The 21,717-nt window shown below is 43.4% G+C and overlaps 2 protein-coding genes across 63 annotated transcripts in view; both read left to right on the top strand.

Annotated features, from left to right (window-relative positions):
* Positions 1-4,226, top strand: part of MAP2 (microtubule associated protein 2) — a 188,530-nt gene extending 184,304 nt beyond the window's left edge. For 46 of the 50 annotated variants that reach the window (XM_072341654.1, XM_072341660.1, XM_072341645.1 and 43 more), the window contains one exon: positions 76-4,226. In XM_072341654.1, the coding sequence (XP_072197755.1) occupies positions 76-291 (216 nt within the window). In that variant the 3' untranslated portion in view covers positions 292-4,226. The remainder of the gene's footprint in view (positions 1-75) is intronic. The other 4 variants (XM_072341686.1, XM_072341685.1, XM_072341684.1 and 1 more) reach the window with 1 other exon arrangement.
* Positions 4,227-10,979: 6,753 nt separating this feature from the next.
* Positions 10,980-21,717, top strand: part of UNC80 (unc-80 homolog, NALCN channel complex subunit) — a 122,770-nt gene continuing 112,032 nt past the window's right edge. For all 13 annotated transcript variants that reach the window (XM_072341485.1, XM_072341482.1, XM_072341481.1 and 10 more), the window contains exons 1-4: positions 10,980-11,337; positions 12,523-12,571; positions 20,629-20,785; positions 21,408-21,706. In XM_072341485.1, the coding sequence (XP_072197586.1) occupies positions 11,246-11,337; positions 12,523-12,571; positions 20,629-20,785; positions 21,408-21,706 (597 nt within the window). In that variant the 5' untranslated portion in view covers positions 10,980-11,245. The remainder of the gene's footprint in view (positions 11,338-12,522; positions 12,572-20,628; positions 20,786-21,407; positions 21,707-21,717) is intronic.

The following is a 21,717-nucleotide window of genomic DNA, read 5'->3' as shown; positions in this document are numbered from 1 at the left end:
AACGGAGACGCAAAGCTGTATGATGAGAAAATGTGTTAAATTTATCATATGTTAAACTCTGCTTTCCTGCAACAGATTGACAGCCAGAAACTCAACTTCAGAGAGCACGCTAAAGCCCGTGTCGATCACGGGGCTGAGATCATCACGCAGTCACCAGGCAGGTCCAGCGTGGCTTCACCACGCAGACTCAGCAATGTCTCATCCTCTGGAAGCATCAACCTGCTTGAATCACCGCAGCTTGCTACCCTCGCTGAAGATGTCACGGCAGCCCTCGCCAAACAGGGCTTATGAATTTGCTCATTTTGCGTTGTATGAAGTAATAATATTTAGGCATGAGCTCTTGGCAGGAATGGGCTCAGAGCAGGTGTTACATTCATTTTTACCATGTCTAAAACTAAGTCACATCCCAAGACTTGTAGTTACCATACAGTTAAAAAACAAACAAACAGATAAATATTAATAGATGCAGAAATTGGCCTGATCTCCATTTACAACAGGAAGACACTGGCTTTATATGGGTATACAACTGCAGTATGTTACATTGGACAATTATTGTTGCTCTGCTCTGTCTTGCATGGAGTACCGTACTACAATAAAATGCATTTTTACCTTTCATGTGCCTGAAGGCCATCCATCTCTTTCTGAAGAGCCTTGTTAAAATCCCAAGTTGCTCATTTCACTGTTCTGTTGATAGATGGGGAAAAAAAATGAAAAGCTGCCCATTGTAAGTTATTACAGGTTAGATTAAGAGTCTGCTTACCAGAAGGAAGGGCATATAGAGAAATTCAAGTTTAATTAATTAAAAAAAAAAAAAAAAAGTGATATTTTGTATAAATAAGTAGAACTAAAGTTGAATTAAGTTATTAACATTTTTTTGGACCTGGATAATTATGTCGGTGTATAGCTGAAAAGCCAATAAATTATTTAACTAATAACTAAAACTATTAGTTGAAAACATTGAATCATGCTTGGGGAAGTGACGTAAACAAGCTGTTGAAAGCAAGCACTTCCACCCCAATGGACTTGTGTCTGAGTAGGAAGTTGGTTAAGCGGCTAGGTTTGTGTAGTCACCATCAGTTTCGCATCCTTTCCATCTGTTTGATACAGTATTATAGATATATATTTCTCTGTGGCCATTTGTGAGACGCCCTCTTCATATACTTGAATATTCTACTTTATTCACAGTATCTGTGTCTCTTGCACCCTTTGGTGTTGCAATTTTAGGTATGTAAAAGTAGATGTTAGCAGGGTTTTTTTTTTCCCTATTCATAAAAATACATTTAAAAAAGAAAAAAAAGATGAAAACGTTTAGCATGAAGTTGCTTTCTGTAACAACTAAAAGCCGTGACCCTGTTTTAGTGCCAGATGCAAGTCTCTTCTGTGATGCTAGAAAAAGGATTCCTTCCCTCCTCCCTCCCTTTCTTCACAAAGATCTGATTTTTGTGGGGGTCCAGCAGTTTGTAAAACGGTCTCCAAAGATGGCTGGGTTTGGATTCTGGATTTTTTTTAAATCCAAAATAGTTTGTGTTTGCCTTTTTTCTTTTTTTTTTTTTTAATTCCTGTAGCAACAGCAAATGTTAGATTTATTTATTTTCTTTTTCTTTTGCTAAAGTTGAAACAGAAAAAAGTATTAAGGTATCATTTCCACTCTCCTTCAGTGATATCTTACGTATGCACTCAGGCACTGAGATAACAGTGACAAACGTAACAAGAGGTGCCTGTAAATTATAGTACATGAGTAGATAAATTGAGCTCCCTAGACTGGGTTGCTGTAGCGATTAATCAATAAATAGGGCATCTTAAAATCTGAGCAAAGTGGGATTATATCGACTAATAAAAAGTATAAGAAAAAGTGTGCATAAAAAGGGCAGAGATGCATATACATCCAATCTAATGGAGTTACCTGTGAGCTCCAACACTGTCTTATGGACACTAAGAGAACACTGAAGGTAATATGGGAGTATTACTCATCAGCAGATAATAATCTGCTGATACTATATGTACAGTAGACATTATGAAATGACCAGTTTACATTCTTGCAGATTGTTTGATCTTTTCCTTTTGAAATCTCTTAACTAAACTTTGCACTGTCAGTTGAGCTATACTTGATACATGTATTAGGTTAACATTGTGTGCTGGAAGCTTTTTATCTGTTCTTTTTGCTCCTTAATTTGTACGTGTGCGTGTGTGTGTTGGGTTTTGAACCAAAAAGACTCTAGAGAACATTCTTATGTCTGTGAAGAAAGATTCTAGTAATTAATAGCACAGGATTCCACGATTCAGGTTGCAAACACACGGTTAGTTGGCAGTAAATCTTCAGTGGACCAAATGGGGATTTTGGTTAAGCTGTCACATAGTATAAATACAAAACAAAATTAAGAAGACTCTCTATATAATTTTACTGGAAACGTTAGCCCAACACACAACATTTCAGCACTGCAAAAAGCTTTATCACACTACCAAATTCCTAATACTGTTGGTAAGTCAGTTGTTTTATACAAAGGACAGTCAGCTTGGAACCACACTAAAGGGGTTCTGATTTCTGCCTTGTATTTGTTATACTCTTGCGTAATCATATGAATTCACATGGAAACGATGTCCAGAGAGATGCATTAAAAGCCTCTTCCCATTTTTTCCAGGAAAGCAAAGGACAGAACGAAGAAAAAAACAAAAAACTACTGAAACAGTATCTACATCATGTTGCTCTGATCACACTATTGATGTAAATGAGCCTTGCAGTGTGGTTTTTTTTATGCCTTTTGCAAATGTGGGAGAGTCTATGGTACTACCAAACCTCAGCTTCTTTGAAGCTGAACACCAGCTAGTGAGAACAGTGTTACTTGAGGTGTTTTCTTTTTAATTCTGCTTTTAAAATTGACGTACTCTAGGTAATGATGTTTAGTTAATCCACCTATGAGTACAAAGTTAGAGTGGTGTAACGCACCAAGACACTTATTTCATGCATTAAAATGAGCTTTCTTGTCTTGATTCAAGCAAAGACCTTTGTAATTGTAATCATCCCTCCATAGAAAAAAAACCTAGAATGCTTGGACTTAGATAAAGGTAAAAGAAATTAAGAGTTTGTGCTGTTAAAAAAAAAAAAAAAAGTTGTTACATGACTCTAGATGTTCACTGAAAATGTTCATATTAATCTTAATTTATCGAGAAGAGGGTTGGTTTTTAAAGGAAGAAACTGTTTTGTAAATACATAATGCCCACTTAAACAAGACAAAGCCAGCTTCCTGGAAACTGCATCCGTTGTTTCTTTTCCACAGGCATGTTCAGCCAGCAGGTACACTGCGTGTGCGAGACCCGACTTTGTAACAAAGCAGAGATAACCCAGAGAAATGAAACAGCAAAACCCGTTGGGATGGCTAGGGGAGAGCCCCAAGTGAAGAATCTGTAAAGCTGTAGAGACAAAAGTAAGGGGCTTCTGCCCCATCCGCAGACTCCTGTTTCTGTGTAACCACAAGCAGAAAGAAATCCAAGGTGAGCAAACCTCTGGTCCAGCACCAATAAGGGAAAAACTAATACCGATGAGGATAATTTTGTGCCCGTTAGGGCCATGTATATTTTCACTGTACGGCAGTAAATGGTATCATCCATTCAGTGCTATGCTAATGTACAGTAGTAACCTCATCGTGACTGCTTACAAATAGACGCTTGCCTATCTACCCGACCCAAGGGGAGTCTGAAGGCAGCCTGTGTGGGCTTCCACACGTGAGCAGCAGTTTTTGCCATGCTGGGCCAAACACCGTTCCAAACCCAAGCACTCATGTCCCTTCAAAGGCAGACAGACGCCTTGAAGAGTTGATCACGTTCGCTATGAGAACCGAAGCAGGTAGTCTAGCCTAGGTGTGTAGAGTTCATTGCTCGTCAGACCGCTAAAGCAATTCCCGCTGCAACTCAAGCAATTCCCACTGCAGGAAAGTAAATTAGTTTCACACTTGGTAAAGAAAAAAAAAATCAAGCATATAAGAGCCACTTCAACTTTAGCAAAGAGAAAAAAAAACAACGAATGAACGTGCTGTATGCTGGGATTTCAAGGAATGCAGTCTGCTGTTACAAACCTGTGTTTTTTTTCTGATAATTCTAGAGCCTGTTACCATAAAAAGAGGCATTTCTTGAATGGCTGGTGGTAGGTAGTTCATGTTTTTCAATCCGATTTGCAATTGTATTTGTTGCTGTATAGTGATTGTTTTGCAAAATAAAATCGCTTGTCATCACTGGCTCGTGTTGGTTTGCACTGTTTGCGGTGCAGCGCTGGGCGCGCTCAGCCAGCCATTCAGTATCGTGACACCTCGCGACACGTGGCACCTACCTGCTGGCAGTCGGCTCTGTCAGAGCAGGTTCAATCCCATCGCTGACAAAATACCAGGTTTAACTCGTAGCAGAGCGAGATCTTCCAGTGTTTTGCAAATAAATTCTCCCAATTAGCGAGCATTTCCTGAGGAAGCGCCGGCTCCCCTTCGAGCCGCTGCTGACGGGACGCCGCTCCCGCCCTCCCCCACAGCGCACCTCAGCAAATGAGCGCGCGCCTCGCTCCTGCGGAAGGCTATAAAGGGCGCGAGGCCGCGTGCGGACCGTTGGCTGCTGTGAGGGGAGCAGGTGGGGCGGGCTCTGCGTGCTGCTCCCACCATGAGGGGTTCGGCTGGCCGCGAGTGAGCGCTGGACGCGGCCGGCCCCCGCAACGTGTTGCTTCGCGTGGATCGAAGGTAAGGAGACCTGTGGGGTGGGGGGGTAAATTTGATGGGGATCGGGAAAATATCCCGCAGTTGGGGGGCTGCTGGAGGTACTTTGTTCCCGCGGGGCCGCGAGGGAAGCGGAGCTCCGTTAGAACTACTAGGAGCAGAGTTCACGTGGCGGCTGCAGCGAGGGAAGGCATTGGGAGGCTGAGAACAAAAGGATTGGAGTGCTTAGCACCTGGAGCGGCAGTTGAAGACACGTGGTTAGGAACCTACTTCGGCCTTAACCGGAGAGTGGAGAAAAAATGTTATTTGTAATGGTATTGTTTGATTTACTGGTAAGTGTTAAGCTGGAGCACTGTGCTGAGTAGGAGCTGCTGAATAAACCTTTATGAGCTATGGTTATGGAATGCTGGTAGGCCGAGAATCCTGCTGCAAGGTTTGCTGCTGAACAGAGGGCCTATCCTTCTGAAATGGGAGTCCCGCTGTTTTTCTTCAGGAAAAAGGTGATGGATTGGCCAGTTCGAGCTTTTGTTTGGGCTTCTTTTGTGTTAATTATTGTTTGTTTGCGTTCTTTTTTCCTTTTTTTTTCTTTTCAAAAACAAAATGGAAGTTCTTAACTACCATTTTGCTTAATCCCATTGTGTGCGGGCATTCACAGGTGGGTGGTGCAATCAAGTGCTAATTAATTGCAGGTGCGAGGGCTGAGAGAGCGCAGGGCCAGCAGCTGGGGTATGATTAGGAGACCGCAGGTGTGGATGTTGGTGTGTATGTGTGAAAGAAGTGCCTTGTCTGCAACAGTGTCTTTGGCTGACTGTGCTGGTGTCGTATGTGTGCATCTCTGGGGTGCAGGCAGAACTTTGCTGCTGGGTCGAGTCTTCAAATGAGAAGGCAGCAGCATCCATTGGTCTTGGATGGAGACTCAGGGCTCCAGAGGCCAGGCAGAAGGAGACCCCATGCTCAGAAGTAATAGTAGGAGGCAGCTATTTACGGCATCCTTTAACACCTTCTTAACCATTTGAGATCATGATTCTGGTTTCTTCTGTGTCTTTATTCTCCTGTCCATTTATATTAGCTGGCACTGGTCTGAGAAGTGATAGGTGAGCTTGAGGCAGCCGTGATAGAAATGGTTTTCCCTGAACTAAAATATTAGATTGTGTTGAGGTTTTTTTGCTTCTTGTTCTGCTTATTTTTGTTTCTGCCTGACTCCAGTTGTTTCCTGTTGGTCCGGTTTTCTCTCAGGCAGCTGTTCTCTGTTGATGTGATGTTATTTCTCAGGAAGGTTGGGGAGATGGTGGAAGCATCTCTGCAGGGTCAGTTGCCATAGTCTGTCTGCCCAGGCTTCCAGAAGATTCCTGCCTGTTCTGGGAGGTCTGATGTGATAGAACAATTTGATTGCTTAGTGTTGACCTAAGTGATGTGGGAGGGGTGTTGGGCTGGCGGAAAAAAAAAGCATGAGCCTGAACTCCAGGAAAGAGCCGTCTGCTTGACTAAGGGTTCTGCAGGCTGCATCTCGTAGGCTTTTGGAAAGATGAAGAGCCAGATGCAGGAGCAACTTCTGCATGTCTTGAGGCTGGGTTGACTGTGAAACCAAAGGGAACTGGCAAAGATGGAGGGTGTGTTGCACTGGCTGAGTTGGAAGCACTTCTGCAGGTGTTAATTGTGTTCTGCAAAGATGCTCTGTGCTCATCAGTATGGTGTGTTATGACTTCTGAGGTAAAGTTAATGTGTGCTTATTTTGCTTAATCCATAAACCAACTGCCTGCATTTCTTATGCATCAAGAAATTAGGCAAGCTGATTCTGATTGCTGCAGCTGTGCAATGGAGTGCAGGCAGGTGTCCTAGCAGCTTCCCTGTCCCTTACCCGGCTTCCTGCATGCCTAATCCACAGAGCAACAGTAGCTAGAAGTGCTGTTCAGTAGTGAGTTAACACAGGTCTTTCTGAGGTCTTTATCAGACTTAGCATGCTATGGTGACCTTCTCTCTAAATTTTTATTGCTTTTGTTGTCTGTGTATTGTTTGAATGGAAACCACGTATACAATTTAAATAGTAACTAAGGAAAGCAGAGGACTGGCTTGGCGGGCCCCACTGTAGTCCCAGTGTTTGGGTGTAATCAGATGCTGACTGAAGCTGTGAGCCTCTGCTGCAAACTGAAGTTCTGTGCAGAGATAAGTAAAATCTTCTAGGCTATAACTTTTCACTTGCTCTTATGTGCATAACTCCCTAGCAGTAAGCTGGCTCACTTGTGTAGATAACAGCACCTCTTGGGTATGCGTGTCCCCTGGGATATGAAAAATAACAAGAAGGGATTCTTTAGATACATAGGGCAGAAAAGACTGAAAAAGGAGAATGTACCCCCTTGGATAAACAAGAAGGAAGACCTGGCTTTGTCAGGCATGGAGAAGGTTTTCTCTGCCAGTTATACTTCCCCATGCCTCTTGTGTTCCTGAACCTCTAGGTGGGAGTTTTGAGAGCAAAATTCATCCTGCTTTAAGATAAGAGCAAGTCTAAGACTACCTCATGACACTGAATGTGTACAGGTCTATGGGTTTGGATGATGTGCATCCCAGGGTACTGAAGGAACTGGCTAATGAGTTGCCAAGCTGGTCTCCAACATATTTGTAAATCTGTGGCTGTCATGTGAAGCTCCCAGTGACTGGAAAAAGGGAAATGCAGCTTCCATTTTTAAGAAAGGGAGAAAGGAAGACCTGAGGTACTGCAGGCTGATGAGCTTAACGTCTGTGCCTGGGCAAGTTGTGGAGTAGATCCTCCTGGAAGAGATATTACGGCATGTGCTAAATGAAGAGGTAATCTGAGATGGTCAGCACAGCTTCACCAAGGGCAGATTGTGCCTGATCAATCTGGTGACCTTCTATTGTGTAGTGACAGCTTTGGTGAACAAAGGAAGGGCAACTGATGTTATCTACCTGGACTTGTGCAGGGCATTTTATGCTCCTTTATGACATCCTTATTTCCAAGTTGGAATGACACAGGTTTGATGGCTGGACTATTTGATGGATAAATAATTGGTTGGATGGTCACAGCCAGAGTGTTGTTGTCAGTGGTTCTGTGTCCAGGTATCACTGGCCTGTGATGATTGGTGTCCCCTGGGGGTCGGTCTTTGGGCTGGTGGTTTTTAACATCTTTATCAGAGACACAACGAATGATGGGATTGACTATACCCTTAGCAAGTTTGCTGATGACACTAAGCTGAGTGGTGCAGCTGAGACCATAGAAGGAAGGGATGCCATCCAGGGAGGCCTGGACATGCTTGAAAAATGAGCCCATGAGAACCTGATGAGTTTCAACAAGGCCAAGTGCAAGATTTTACGTGTGGGAAGCCAACAGTATCCTAGGCTGCATCAACAGAAGAGGGGCAGCAGGGTGAGGGAGGAGAGTGTCCTCCCATCTACTCTGCCCTCGTGAACCCCCATGTTAAGTACTGAGCTGGTGGGAGCAAGTTAGCCCATGGGAGGGGTTTGGAGCTTGTTTATCTTTAAGGTCCTTAAGCCATTCTAGGATTCTGTGATTTATGGTGGGGTTGAGGTGTTGCTTTCAAAACTAAGCGAGGTTAAAATCTGCTTCTAGCCACTCTTAAAGTAATATTGAAGCAGAGAATCATAGAAAGGTTTGGGTTGGAAGGGATCTTTAATATCCTCTAGTTCCAACCCCCGCTATGGGCAAGGACACCTCCCAGTAAACCAGGCTGCTCTCAGCCCCATCCAGTCTGACCTTAAATGCTTCCAGGGAGGGGGCATCCACAACCTCACTGGGCAACCTGTGCCAGTGTCTCACCACCCTCATAGTAATGAATTTCTTCCTGATATCTAGTCTAAATCTGTCTTCTTCCAGTTTAAAACAGTTTTCCCTTGTCCTGTCACGACCTGCTTATAAAAAGTCCTTCCCCAGCTTTTCTCTAGGCCTCTTTCTGTTACTGGAAGACTGCTATAAGGTCTGTTTGGAGCCTTCTCCAGGATGAAGAGCCCCAGCTCCCTCAGCCTGTCCTCATATGAGGGGTGCTCTAGCCTGCTAATCCTCTGAACCTGCTTCAACAGCTCTATGCCCTTCTTGTTTTGGGGACTGCAGAACTGGACACAGTACTCCAGATGGGGTATCCTAAGAGCAAAGTAGGGGGACAGAATCACTTTCCTTGTCTTGCTGATCACACTTCTCTGGATACAACCCAGGATACAGTTGACCTTCTACACTGCAAGCGCACATGGCTAGCTCATGTTGAGTCTCTCATCAGTTGATACACCAAAATCCTTCTCCTCAGGGCTGCTCTCAAGCCATTCTCTACCCAGCTTGTATTTGTGTTTGAGGTTGTCCTGACCCAGGATCTTACACTTGGCCTTGTTGAACTTAGTGAGTTTGGTGAAGGCCTGCCTTTCCAAGCTGGTCTAGGTCCCTCTGGGTAGCATCCCTTTCCTCTAACACATCAACTGCACCACACAGCTTGGTGTCATCTGCAAACTTCCTAAGGGTGCACTTAATCCTGATGCCCACGTTGCCTACAAAGATGTTAAATAGCACCGGTCCCTGAGGAATGCCGCTCGTCACAGGTCTCCACTTTGTCATGGAGCTGTTGACCACAACTCTGAGTGTAACCATCCAGCCAATTCCCTATCCAGCTAGTGGTCCTTCCATCAAATCCATTGTTCTGCAACTCAGTGACCAGGATGTTGCGCAGGGCAGTGTCAAGTGCTGTGCACAAGTCTATGTTGATGATGTCTGTTGCTCTTGTTTCCACTGATGCAGTAGCTCTATCTTGAAAGGCCACCAAGTCTGTCATGCATGACTTACCATTGGTGAAGCCATGTGGGTTACCACCAATCACCTTGTCTTTATATTCCGTTTGCCTTAGTAGAGCTTTCAGGAGGATCTGCTCTGTGTTCTTGCCAAGCAGAGGGGTGAGACTGAGAAACAATAACCACGTGCACCTCTTCTTGGGGTTGGTGCTGGTCACAGCTTGGTGAGACTGGAGAATCTGCACTTTGAAAGAGTGATTCCTGTTGCTTATGCGTGATTCAATAGTTTTGTAACATATTACAGGACTGGATAAAGCCAACTTATAAAAACACATTTATCATTGTTACTGCATTGTTGTTTCACTTTGGGATGTCAAGGGGCGTTCTATTCATAATTAAAAGCTCAAGTGAACTTTTCTGATATAAAGACTGGTTAAATAAAGTCCTGGTGATGTTGAGGGGATGGTGAATGGGAAACTTCTTTAGTGCTTCTTTAGCAGTGGTTTCTTTTAGCCACCTTCTCTCAGTAGCCAGTTCTTGGCAGACGTTGGAAATCACAGCTGTCTTATTTCTGACCTAACTTGAGAAACAGGAAAATAGAAATCAAAACCTGACTATCTGAGCTAGAGAGTCCTTATTCCTGTGCATCAGCAGAAGAAGTTAGTGCTGACAGAACAAAAGGGAGAAGAAAAGTAAAACCCCTTTCTGTCAAACTTTTTGGCTGTAAATATGTTTATGTGTAATTGAACATGTTACCTTCCAAACGGCTGTCTTAATACTACTTTTGTGCAAGAGGAGTGTTTTAGCCACATGTGGAGCAGGTGGGGTTATGTTCTCCAGGAGCAGAGAGCAGAAGCAGCTGAAGTCACTGCAGGGGAGCACTGGCTTGGTCACTGGAAAGAGCCTTCATCTCCAGCATGAGTGGCTCTGGGTTTTCAGTGAGCGCTCCTCCAAGCACCCACAAGGAGCAGAATAGTTGGGGCTGATGAGCTCAGCTCCTGTTCAAGGAAGGGACTCAGTGAGTCTTTAATTGCCTCATACTGAATAGGAGAATCGAAAGACCATCATGAATACAGTTTTGGCTTGTCAGAACACCTCTCCTTGAACTGTCCATCATTTTTGACACAAGCAATGTAATTTCATCTTATTCATTTGTGTCTCATCAACCTTACTGCTCTCCTCATTCTGAAGATGCACAGGTAGCTGTCCTTCTGACAACTTCTGTGCTTGGAGGTCGGCTGCCTAGGTGGATGGAGGACAGCTTGGCCTGCAGCGATGCAGGAGCTCAGCAGCGCCAAGCGTTCCTTCCGTCCGGGCAGGGGGAAGAGGGAGAAACATTCTGCTGACCCGACCGGCTGTCCTGTGCATTCCCAGCTGCACGTCAGTTCCCCCAACTTGTCCGTCCGAGGCTGGACGAAGCGGTAGGGGCTGCGGGAGGGGAGCTTCGCGCCCGGCCTCGCCGCGGGACGTTGGGCGGGGCGGGCCCGCTTGGCGCTCCCCCCCCGCCCGCCCCTGTCACCGCCTGCCGGCGCGGCTCGCGGAGCCGGAGCTGTCCACAGAGGGAGGTGCTGAAGGCAGGGAGGAAGCGGAGGGACGCGGACATCTTCGCTCCCCTAATTTCCTCCCTGCCTCCTGCAGCCATTTTGCACCACCGAGGCTGGAGGAGGTGCAGGGAGGGAGGGGGGGGGGGAGAGCTGTAAGGAATGAAGGGAAGGGGATAAAGAGTTATGGAGAGCCAAGAGGAAGCTATGGGAGACACCGACTGATATGTCTGCTAAGACTGGCTCACAGCAGCAGCTATCATCAGCATCATGGTGAAACGAAAAAGCTCAGAGGGCCAGGAGCAGGAGAGCGGCCGTGGTATCCCTCTGCCCATCCAGACCTTCCTGTGGAGGCAAACCAGGTGAGAGCAGCATGTTTAGGATACAGCTGCAACAGGGTTGTGGGAGGGGAGGCAAGCAGGCAGGCCAGCTGCTGCCCAGTGCTGGGTAGGAAGCAGTTACTGCATCTGCAATATGAAGGCGTGAAACAAGCGGTTCTTATTTGCACTTCATGCAGTGTGATCTGTGTGTATTTGGAATGGGGGAAGGACACTGGCAACCTCAGAAAGCTTCTTAATTTGACTTTAAAATATTCATGTGCATATGTGCGCACCTCACCCCTCCTTGCTGCTCTCTTCCTCCCTGTTTTAAGAGGACTTCTGGAGCTTAGGGGCTAGAAGCTATGTTCCCTGGTGCTGCACTGGAATCATGGTTCTGCTGCTGTCTGTTTTTGCAGCTATTCTGGAAGTGTAATCTATGCTTTGAGAGGTCAGCATGCAAACAGATACGTCAAAATCTCACTCTGTTTCATTGGATTGTAGAGAAATGATGTGTGAGGGGCAGGCTGAATGTATAGTTGGGTCTTTGTGTTCCTTGTGAATGCTGTCTGTCTCCGGTCTTGCAGGAATTCCAAACTGAAAACATCACAGGGACTGTGGAAGAGGGTGGAAGGTTTGAAGGTTGTGGCTTTATTTTAGGACCTCAGTCACAAAATCCCATTATCCCACATTTTCATCCTTTAAGAAATAATATGTAATAATGTGACCTGATTTATGTGCGGAGATTCTTTTTTTGTTGTTTTGTTTCTTTCTAAGCGTGTAACCAATTCTGTTCTGGAGGGAAATGACAGCAGAGGGTAGGTGTTCTCTAGCTACAGGGTGAAGGCCTGCTTCTCATCACAGGCCTTCTAAATCACTGGTTGTGGAGAAAAATACTTGATATAAAACAGGCAAGTTGTTCGCTAGCTTAAAATACATACAGGGCAAAGTTCAGTAATATTTAATGTATTAAGCAGAACATTTTGAACATCTTTCAGTGAGGTAAAATGGCTGAAAACTGTCTAATATAAAGGGCCTGTAAGGTGATAGCACTTGGCAGATATCATCAACAGGTATCAGGACATTCTTTTGGCTTCATCTTCTTTTATATTATAAAGTTTTCAGCATTTTGCCAATCTTTTAACGTGAGAAAAATCCTAAAAGTAACTAAGCAAAACTCCTGCTTGAAGTGCTGGGCCTCTAATCCTTTTTTTTAATTCTTTCCTTCAGTGCATTTTTAAGACCTAAACTGGGAAAACAATATGAAGCTTCCTGTGTGGTATGTACCTGTTTTCAACTCTTATTGGTTGCTAATGTTTAATGCAACTTGACCTTGCCATGGTGGTTGGTCAGTAAGCCTTTCAACTCACAGGAGAGACCATTTAGCTTAATTTTGTACTTCTATCATGTGAAGGATTTGATGTCTTTTCCCATCTAGAGAAACTGGAAATCATGTCCACCTTTTGACATTGTATATGTATTTAATGTTTATATTAGTAGTTGAACTGACACAGTGAGGGCAGACTGGGCTTAGACAGTTTGGGTCTAATCTTACAGTTTGTCATGGAGTAAATGGCTTTTGGATGAAATTCATGGCGTTTCAGGTTGTGATTATTGGAGTTATAATATTAAAAATGTAAAAGTTGCTAACAGCAAGCATTAAAAATACTTCCATAATGGAAAATGAAAATGTATCCTTCATTGGATAAGAGAGGACCATATCTTAGCGTGATTGAAGGGATTGTTATGCAGATGCTGATAACCCTTATTTCTAGCTAGATTTAGTATAAAATCTCACTCAAGCATGTGACAAGAGAAAGGGAATATACACAGCAAGTTCAAGTATGATGGTTATCTAGGGAGCTGCGCAATTTCTTCAGCTGCTGCTTGTCTTTGGTTGACTTAAAGTACATTAAGCAGTTGCAGCTAAACCTGACAGACTGGAAAAATGCGGTCCCGACATGTATCTTAATAGTTTAAAGTACTTAGGTCTCTCTGCAGCAATTTCCTGACTTCCTTCTCACAAGACATTAAACTGGAGAAGCCCTTGCTACTGCTGACTAGATTTTTCTAGGAAATCCATAAATTTTTCAGGGTTATTCCTAGATACCAACTACTGACAGAGGACTTTTGTCTTACTGTGTTGCTGGGTGAAATGCATAGTGGTTCTGGCACAATAAGCTCAAAGCATCACTGCTGGTCTATACCAGTTACAGCTCAGAGGATTTAAAGTGGAGCTTGTTGCCTTACGTCATTGCAGGAGTGTCAGAAGTGTGCAAGAGCCTTGTCAGTCCCTCTAATTTGAGATTACAGCTTCACCAGTGTTCTCTGTTATTGTTGGGTAGAGGGACAAAACTTCCTACTCTCTTCTACATAAATTTGTCTGGCTGTCTGTGACTTGTTGTGCTTCATGCTGTACTTTTGAGAGCAGCTTTTCTCTGTCTTCCGGGTTAATTCCAAATCCTGTTTCTTTAAGGACATACCAGAATTTGGTAAGTGTAAAAATTGGCAAGAGAATGTAAGTTACATGTTCCAGTCGAATGAAAAGGACCTCTGAAAAAATGCTCAGGAAATAGGTGGTCTCTGGGCTTGTGAGTGGTCCTGAAGTGTTTTGGCCTACAGGTAGTACCATGACAATCAAACTGTGCCTTCCCTGCAGGTCAGGGCTATTGCTTCACATCTTCCTTCAGCACATGCCTTGGAGTACCCAGTCTAGATACTGTGCCTACAGTTATATTTTTACATTGTATAGTCCTGACAAAAAGCTGGTGCTAAAGAGTCACAGCTTGGGCATGGATTAATTCAACATCTTTGTTTCAAACCAATTGCATAATGGGGCCTGAGGGTCATGGTGCCATGATTTTTTTTAGAAGCCCCAAGAGTTAGGGGAGTTTGTTGTCTCAGGAGATAGGGAGAATAAAGAAAGATGTTTACAGTGAATGCGCAGAGATTATCAGTATTTCGAGGCCTTTTAAAAATATGCAATTCTCTTGCATCAAAATTCCTTGTTTATGTCTGCAACTTTAGCTAGTTTTGATGAAGGCTTAGTCTGCTTCAGCTGCTTATATAAAGGAGAATTTGATACTTCTCGATTTCTTGACATAATCATTAAATATGGCTAGAAAGCTTCCAAAGGAGGTGCTTAGTTTTGCAGAAGTGATGCGGCCTGATCTGATGCATCTGCCACTTTTATTTGCTCTTTGGTTTCCTTTCCCTGGCAATGTATAGAAATGCCTGCCCACATCAACACCTTTCATGTAATCCAGCAGGATAGCAGACTGTTGCATGCATGAGTGAAACAGAAGGTATCTGGAGCTTGACAGATAGTTGGCTTATCTTCTAAAACATCAGGCTGATTATCTAACAGTGCTGTATTGACTAGCATGTCTAGGAATGTGGCGCACCTGATGTATGATCTGTCCTCTTTAAACTCTCTTGCCAGAATTGTTCTAGGCATGTCTATAGGCTCTTAACTGCCTGACACTGCAGCACAGTGTTGTCATATGCATTCTGTTATGATTCTTTGCTGTAAACTTGCTGCACTAGATTTTGCTGCATATTATGCTTTGAGGAAGCAGGATGCTGGAGGTCTGGATTCAGTCATTACAGGATCTGGTCTGAAAGAGATGTTTGTATTGGGTTTTTGAGCTTTGTTATACAGTTCATAATTCTTCATATTTGTGAAAAATAGTTTGTTTTTCTTATTTCAACAACCTCACTGACGTCAGTTGGCTATAGACTAGCCTTAGATATGAAGACAAATACTGTTTTTCTGCCCTGTGGACCCCCCCACATTGTTTCACATTGTCTGAATGCCCTGTACCTGTGTAAGGTTTAAATATCCTTCCTTCTCCCCCTTTTGAAGTTCCTCTGCTCTGATTCAATGTCATTTCTAAGGTGCTTGACTCAAAGCTTTAAGTGACGTCAAAGGGAATGTATGTGAGTGGTATACAGAACTGTTGTGCTTTGGGGGGTATACAGAACTGTTGTGCTTTGGGAGGGTGAAGGTACGAGGCTGAGGGGATATGTTTTATATTTTTTCCCTTTGCATTGCATTGTTGTGTCGTCAACGTTATTGTCACCCTAAATCCACAACATAGCACTGTACCAGATAATAGAAAGAAAATTAACTCAAAACTGCCTGAAACTGGGACACGATGGGACATCTCAGGTGTGTTCTGGAGGACCTTGCAAATTCCAGCTTTCTTTTAAAATACTTCGTTTTTTTTCTCCCTGTGGTTTTTGCAAATATAATGATACATTTCTGTTGTCAGAAGTGATTAAAGGATAGATGGGGAACAACATTTAAAAACAACTTGTAGTAATGGTTGCAGTAGACTGAGTCTTTGGATGCAGGAGTTTTCTGTGAGTGAAGTAGTTAGCGTCTCTGCTTCATTGTCAATGTATGTACTATGGTTAATGTCTCTTTTACTGATTGTACAATAGCCTTGCATTCATAAACCGTAGAACCTGACTCTTGTCTTCTGAGCTCCTAGATTCACGTTGTAAGTTTTTATAGGAACACTTGTTCACTTGGGGGCCCTTCTGTAGGCTGAAAATACTGTTTGCCTGTATTTCAAGTTACCTCTAGTCAGTCTGAAGTGACACTAGTACTAGTTCACTGCTTTCTCCTGTGTTGCAGCCCAAGCTTTAGATGAGCAATTCAGTGGGAAAAATATGTTCAAGGCAGCTCAGAAGTTCTTGTTCTGTAGAGGCAGGAGGAGTATTTAATGCAAAATGTGTATTTCTGAAGATCAGATCTCAAGCTGTCTGGAGTATGGATAGTGGATGAGAAGGTTGAAAAAAAACAGCATAAGTCCAATAGCCCTAACCCTCCTGTCCTAGCTTACTGCTTGGATGTGGTTTTGGTTTGGTTTGGTTTTTGGCATTTTTTGGTTGGTTGTTTTGTTTGTTTTTTCCTTATTCTTGAGTCAGATCGAGTATGGCTACTTCTCAGGAGGAGGTCTGCAGCTCATCTAGCACTCCTGAGGGAATGGAACCCAGAGGTGCCTTATACAGTCAGCTGCAGGTACAGCTCCTTTGGCCTTAGAGCGGGGGTTCGCTCATGTGACTTGAGGAAGGTGCATAGGAAACCAAGGCTAAGACCAGCCAGCAGCTGCTCTGTTCTGTTTGCCTTCAGGCAGCTCCCTGTTCCCTGTCCAGCAGGAAAGTGACATGAGGTCTGATCCTGGTGTTTGACAGCCCCTTTGTTTCTTGGTTGGAGAAGGGTAAAAGGAGAACAGCAGCAGTGGGAAGGCAGCCAGACAAGACTGACCGCTCTTCCCTGTGGAAACAGATGGCATCACCAGGCTAAAAGGAAATATGCATATGTAAGTGGCCCTGAGGGCCACACAGACAGATCATTTCATAAAGGGATTGCCTCTTTCTTTTTTAGCCAAGACATAGCACTGACTTTGCTCACTGTCACTTTGGCTGGTGTTCTTTATCCTCTTTTGACATGAGCTGTTGCAGTTGGGGACTAGCTACTGCAACAACACAGGTAATGTTTTCTTAGCTTACTAGCAGTCCTGAGACTGCAACTCCAGATGTCCATAACATTACCATACCCTTTATGCTTCAGACACTCTCTACTTTCTTGTTGATGTAACTCCTTTCAACTGTAGAAGCAGTTGTGTAGTTCATGTGGGGCAGAAATTAGTTCCCAAAATCTGTTCTGTCTGTAGCAGGTCCTGGGAACTAGAAAAAGAAGTCATTCTAGAGCAAGGAGAAAACACTATGGGAGCAAAGGCTAACCTGGAGCCTTGCACATGGAGTGTTTGCTGTGAGCTGGACCTCTGTGAAGAACTAGATGCAAACCCCATGAGACCACTTAATCAGAGAATTACGTATTACTGCTGTTGAGCTGCTCATTGCTGTCATAATCAGGGGCAAGAGTGATGCCAATGAGGTCCCATGCTGACAGTATATCGGTTGATCCAAAAGTAATGTGTCCTATTTATTTCCATGGAAACAATAACAGATACAAAGAGCACAATAATACTATTTAATAGAGAAAACTCTCAGCTACAAAATAGTTTTTTAACAGTCAGCACTGTTAGCTGTGCCTTTTTGTTCTCATTAAACAAGAGCCTGCATGCTGCACTCAAAAAATCTGTGTAAATGGAGGTGACCCTGTGTTGCCACTGCTGAAATGTGCCACCCAGAAACTTGCTAAGCTCCCATCCGCTCTAGAAATGTTCAGCAAACATTGCTGATTATCATTGGGTGCCATTTATTCCTCATGGAGGATTTCAACCTAGGAAAGAACAGAAGAATGGCTTCATGTAGCTCAGAAAACAAAAATGTTGAAGTGAATATGTCTAATTTTAAAGTAACAGCAGATTCTCTGGGTTCTCTGTGGTGTTAAGGATGTGGGACAGAGCTTTCAGGAGGCAGCTGTTGAAGGACTTTGTCCCTAATGCCATTGAAGTACCTGAACATGATACTCGAAGTCTCAAGTCAGAGCATGACAGTGTCTCTTATCCTGTTTCAGAACACTGTTGCTGTGTCTGTTGATTTATTTCTTTTCCTCTTCTTGCTCTATTAATTGAATAGCTTTGACACTGTGCTGAAGTGTGAGCTTACATGGGTTGTCTTTTCTACTGAAGGCAAGAAAATTAATTCTTTAGATAAGCCTGATTAGATGCTTAACAGGCCCTCCAGAGAGCTAATTCAGCACTCTGGCCTGGTAGAAACTGCTTCGTTCTGTGCTGAACTTCATTTTGGCCTGTGTGGAGGCTTGACTCCAGTCAGCAAGCTGCAGAGCTGACAAAAGAATGAGGTGGGAGCATGTGACTGCAGCAATGGATAAGGAATGAGGGATGGCATCCTGACTTCTTGTGACAAAAAAGATATCTTATTTTTCAGTGGCCTTTTCAGACTCTTTTGTCCCTGACCATTTGTTAGGATTGCACTTTGTCTTACTTCTGGGAGCAGTTTGCTACTTTGTTTCCCTGTTGGTTAGGTACTTTGTTTCCCTGTTGGTTAGGTACTTTGTTTCCCTGTTGGTTAGGTACTTTGTTTCCCTGTTGGTTAGGTACTTTGTTTCCCTGGTGGTTAGGTACTTTGTTTCCCTGGTGGTTAGGTACTTTGTTTCCCTGGTGGTTAGGTACTTTGTTTCCCTGGTGGTTAGGTACTTTGTTTCCCTGGTGGTTAGGTACTTTGTTTCCCTGGTGGTTAGGTACTTTGTTTCCCTGGTGGTTAGGTACTTTGTTTCCCTGGTGGTTAGGTACTTTGTTTCCCTGGTGGTTAGGTAATCCCTTCTTGGGATGGTTCTGCACCTCCATCCTAATGCATTTGTGATGCATTTCTTCTATGGTTTAATGATGTAGCTCCGTTTTTTTACAGTATACCCAGACCATAAACATGAGCACCTGTCTCCCCTCACCCCAGGCTTTCAAAGCATTTACTTATCTTCTCATCTCAGTGGACTTCACAGCATTCTCTTGGGTGTGCTGCCGTATTGCCCCGAAGGAAGCCAGGTCTCATGTAATGTTACTGCTGGTGTTCCAACCCCTACAATTGTGTGATTCTGTGAATGAGTGTTTTCCTTCATACACAGCATGACATAAAACAGATCTCTAAGAGTGATCTCTGACTGTAAGAATGATTTGGGTCTTTCCATGGTAGCTGCGTTACCCACCCCTTGTGCTATGTGCACGTTGCAGATAGCCTAATCTATAGCCCTTTATTTCTGACTAATTGTTGGTTTCATCCATATGTCCACATATTTTTAAATAACACTTTACAATTTCTGTCATTGCTCTGCAATGAATGTTGTGTTTTCTAACCAGAGACTGAGGATTTCTAATAGGTGAGCAGGGAAACTTTCTGTGGATCTACTATTGCTGTCAGCTCTGATATTTCTTGTATTTCTTCATGTTCAGTTTGTGTAACTATAGGCTTAGTTTTCTGTGAGCCCCCTCAGTACTAAATACAGAGGTATATTTTCCTGCAAATCAAACTCTCTCTCCTTCTCTTACTCTGTATGCTTGGAGCTAATGGGGAGATCCAGTCAGGCTGTAGGTACAGATAGATGTGTCCTTCTCTACCTCCATGTTGGCTAGAGCAGAGCCAGCTGTGATGGGAACACTATTCCCATGAGTGTGGCATTGTGCATGCACTGGCACATTCTGTCTCTTCGTTGAGGAGTTGTCTGTCCCTACCAGCAGACATGGGCACAACCTGAGAGGACAAGTTCACAGCTGCTGCATTATGCAGAAGAGTGCACATAGACGTTGGTTATCATGCTGTGCACTGGAGTAGCTGGCCACTTAAGAGAGATAGTCTACTATTGCTGCCCTTTTAGCTTTTTTTTTTTTCTTCCTGTAATTAAGTCTATTCCTATCGCTGCTGCACTTTTACAGGAAAAATTGTTGTGACTAGTGTTGAAGGATCAGCTTTATGAATCTGGAGTGAGGGCATTTGAAACACCCTTTAGGTCATGAATGCCAACAGTTACTTGTTTGCTAGGAGCCTGATGAAATTGGTGGAACAGCTTGTGAACAAATAGGTAGCCAGGAGGCTAAGCTAGTCTATGGCAAGGACATGCATTACCAGTAATGCTTTTCTTAGCTTTAGGAACTTCAGTGAAGGAGTATAACTGCTTTTGTGACCGATAATGAGATCTTTGTATCTGGTCAGAGGAAGAGCTATTTGAAATAGTTGGAGCAACTAGCAATAAAGATTTTCCTGGGGGATTTCAGAGGCAGACCGTTTTATTTCATGTTGCTTGAGGTGGAAATAATGAACTTGCTGCAGCCATCAGCTCTTTTAAGCATTCATAAAACCACTACATCATGGCTCACTGAAAATTTTTGTTTGCTATTTTTTGTGGCACGGTGTGAAAACATTTCCTGAGGCACACATACCCTTAATGGATTGCCCTTTATGTTACACTAAACTGAAAGAGCATGTGTGTGTGAGAGAATAGTATACCAGCCCTCAGCTCCACAAAAATAGGCTTCATTAGATCCTGTTACTCCCAGCAGGATCACTTGCATGCCAGATTAATACCCAGCAGTATAGTATAAGTCTGTTTTGATGTTGCTACTTTTATATGCCTGATGTTTGCTTTTATTTTTTCATTATTATATTGAGTTTTATGTATATTTTATTGTTATATAGAGTGGCCCATTCATGTCCTAGCTGAGTTTGTCCATGTATATAGTGAGCTTTAGCTACACTCTGTAGCTTTTTTACATGAAAAATATTCTAACTTGCAATATAGTTGTGTAATGAAAAGTTAGAGGTTTTAAAGAGAATGGTGTATGTTTTTAAAAGTGTGTGTGGGAAGGTTTAGTGTTGTTTTGTTTGTTTTTTTTCTCTCAATTCCAGTCTTTTGAAAGAGTTTTGGTAGAGAACAAGCTTCATGGCCTTTCTCCAGCTCTCTCTGAAGCCATCCAGAGCATTTCTCGCTGGGAACTTGTCCAGGCTGCGCTCCCTCATGTGCTGCACTGCACTGCAACATTGCTTTCCAACCGAAACAAGCTAGGTTAGTGCTCATATGAGTTTGTTTGTCCATTAGTGAAACATAAATCAGAACATGAGATTGATGGTCAGCCTGTCACGCAACATATCCTAGATCTAGGATTTTAACTCTGAATTCCAGTTCATTCTGTGTTTTATATTTCATTATCTGTTCTCATTTATAACAGAGGAACCTGGGAGAGTTTTCCCTGTGAGGTCAGTGGTCTGCCAGCTTTAGAAATCATGAGCTGAAGAATCTAAGTAGTTGAGTAATGTTTTGCTAGTTATTTTCCAGGTACACAAGAGCTTAGTTTTAATAGAAACCTCACAGTGCTTGCTTAGATTCTGCCTTATTCAATGGGGTCAAACAGACAAGGTTTTCAAGCTACCATCCTTTAGGACCATGCGGTCATTGTCTCTGCCATTGACATTTCAGTATCCAAACTGCAAATGCTGTGAAATAGATGAGACTTGTAAATTAGGAGGTTTCAAACATTACAAAACTTAATGCTGTATAATGGTAGAACTTGAGTTTTCAAGCTCTCATTGTGAAGTTGGATGCCCAAATTCCTTTGTGGTTGTGAAATTCTCAACAGTACCATTATTGGAAAGCCTGTGAGATACTGTGATGTCTTTTTCCCTTCCAGGTCATCAGGATAAACTTGGAGTAGCTGAAACAAAGCTTCTTCACACTCTTCACTGGATGCTGCTGGAGGCCCCTCAGGACTGCAACAATGAACGGTTTGGAGGAGACAGAGGTTCTAGCTGGGGAGGGAGCAGTAGTGCCTTTATCCACCAGGCTGAAAACCAAGGGTCACCGGGACAACCCCGACCCAGCACCACGAATGATGAGGAGGAGAACAACAGGAGGAAGTTCTTCCAGAACTCCATGGCCACCGTGGAGCTCTTTGTGTTCCTCTTTGCTCCTCTTGTTCACAGGATTAAAGTAAGTGGGAT

Source organism: Excalfactoria chinensis, chromosome 7 (assembly GCF_039878825.1).
Source record: "Excalfactoria chinensis isolate bCotChi1 chromosome 7, bCotChi1.hap2, whole genome shotgun sequence".
NCBI lineage: Eukaryota > Metazoa > Chordata > Aves > Galliformes > Phasianidae > Excalfactoria > Excalfactoria chinensis.
Note: the sequence above shows the minus strand (reverse complement) of the source record. Positions and strands in the feature narration are given on the sequence as shown.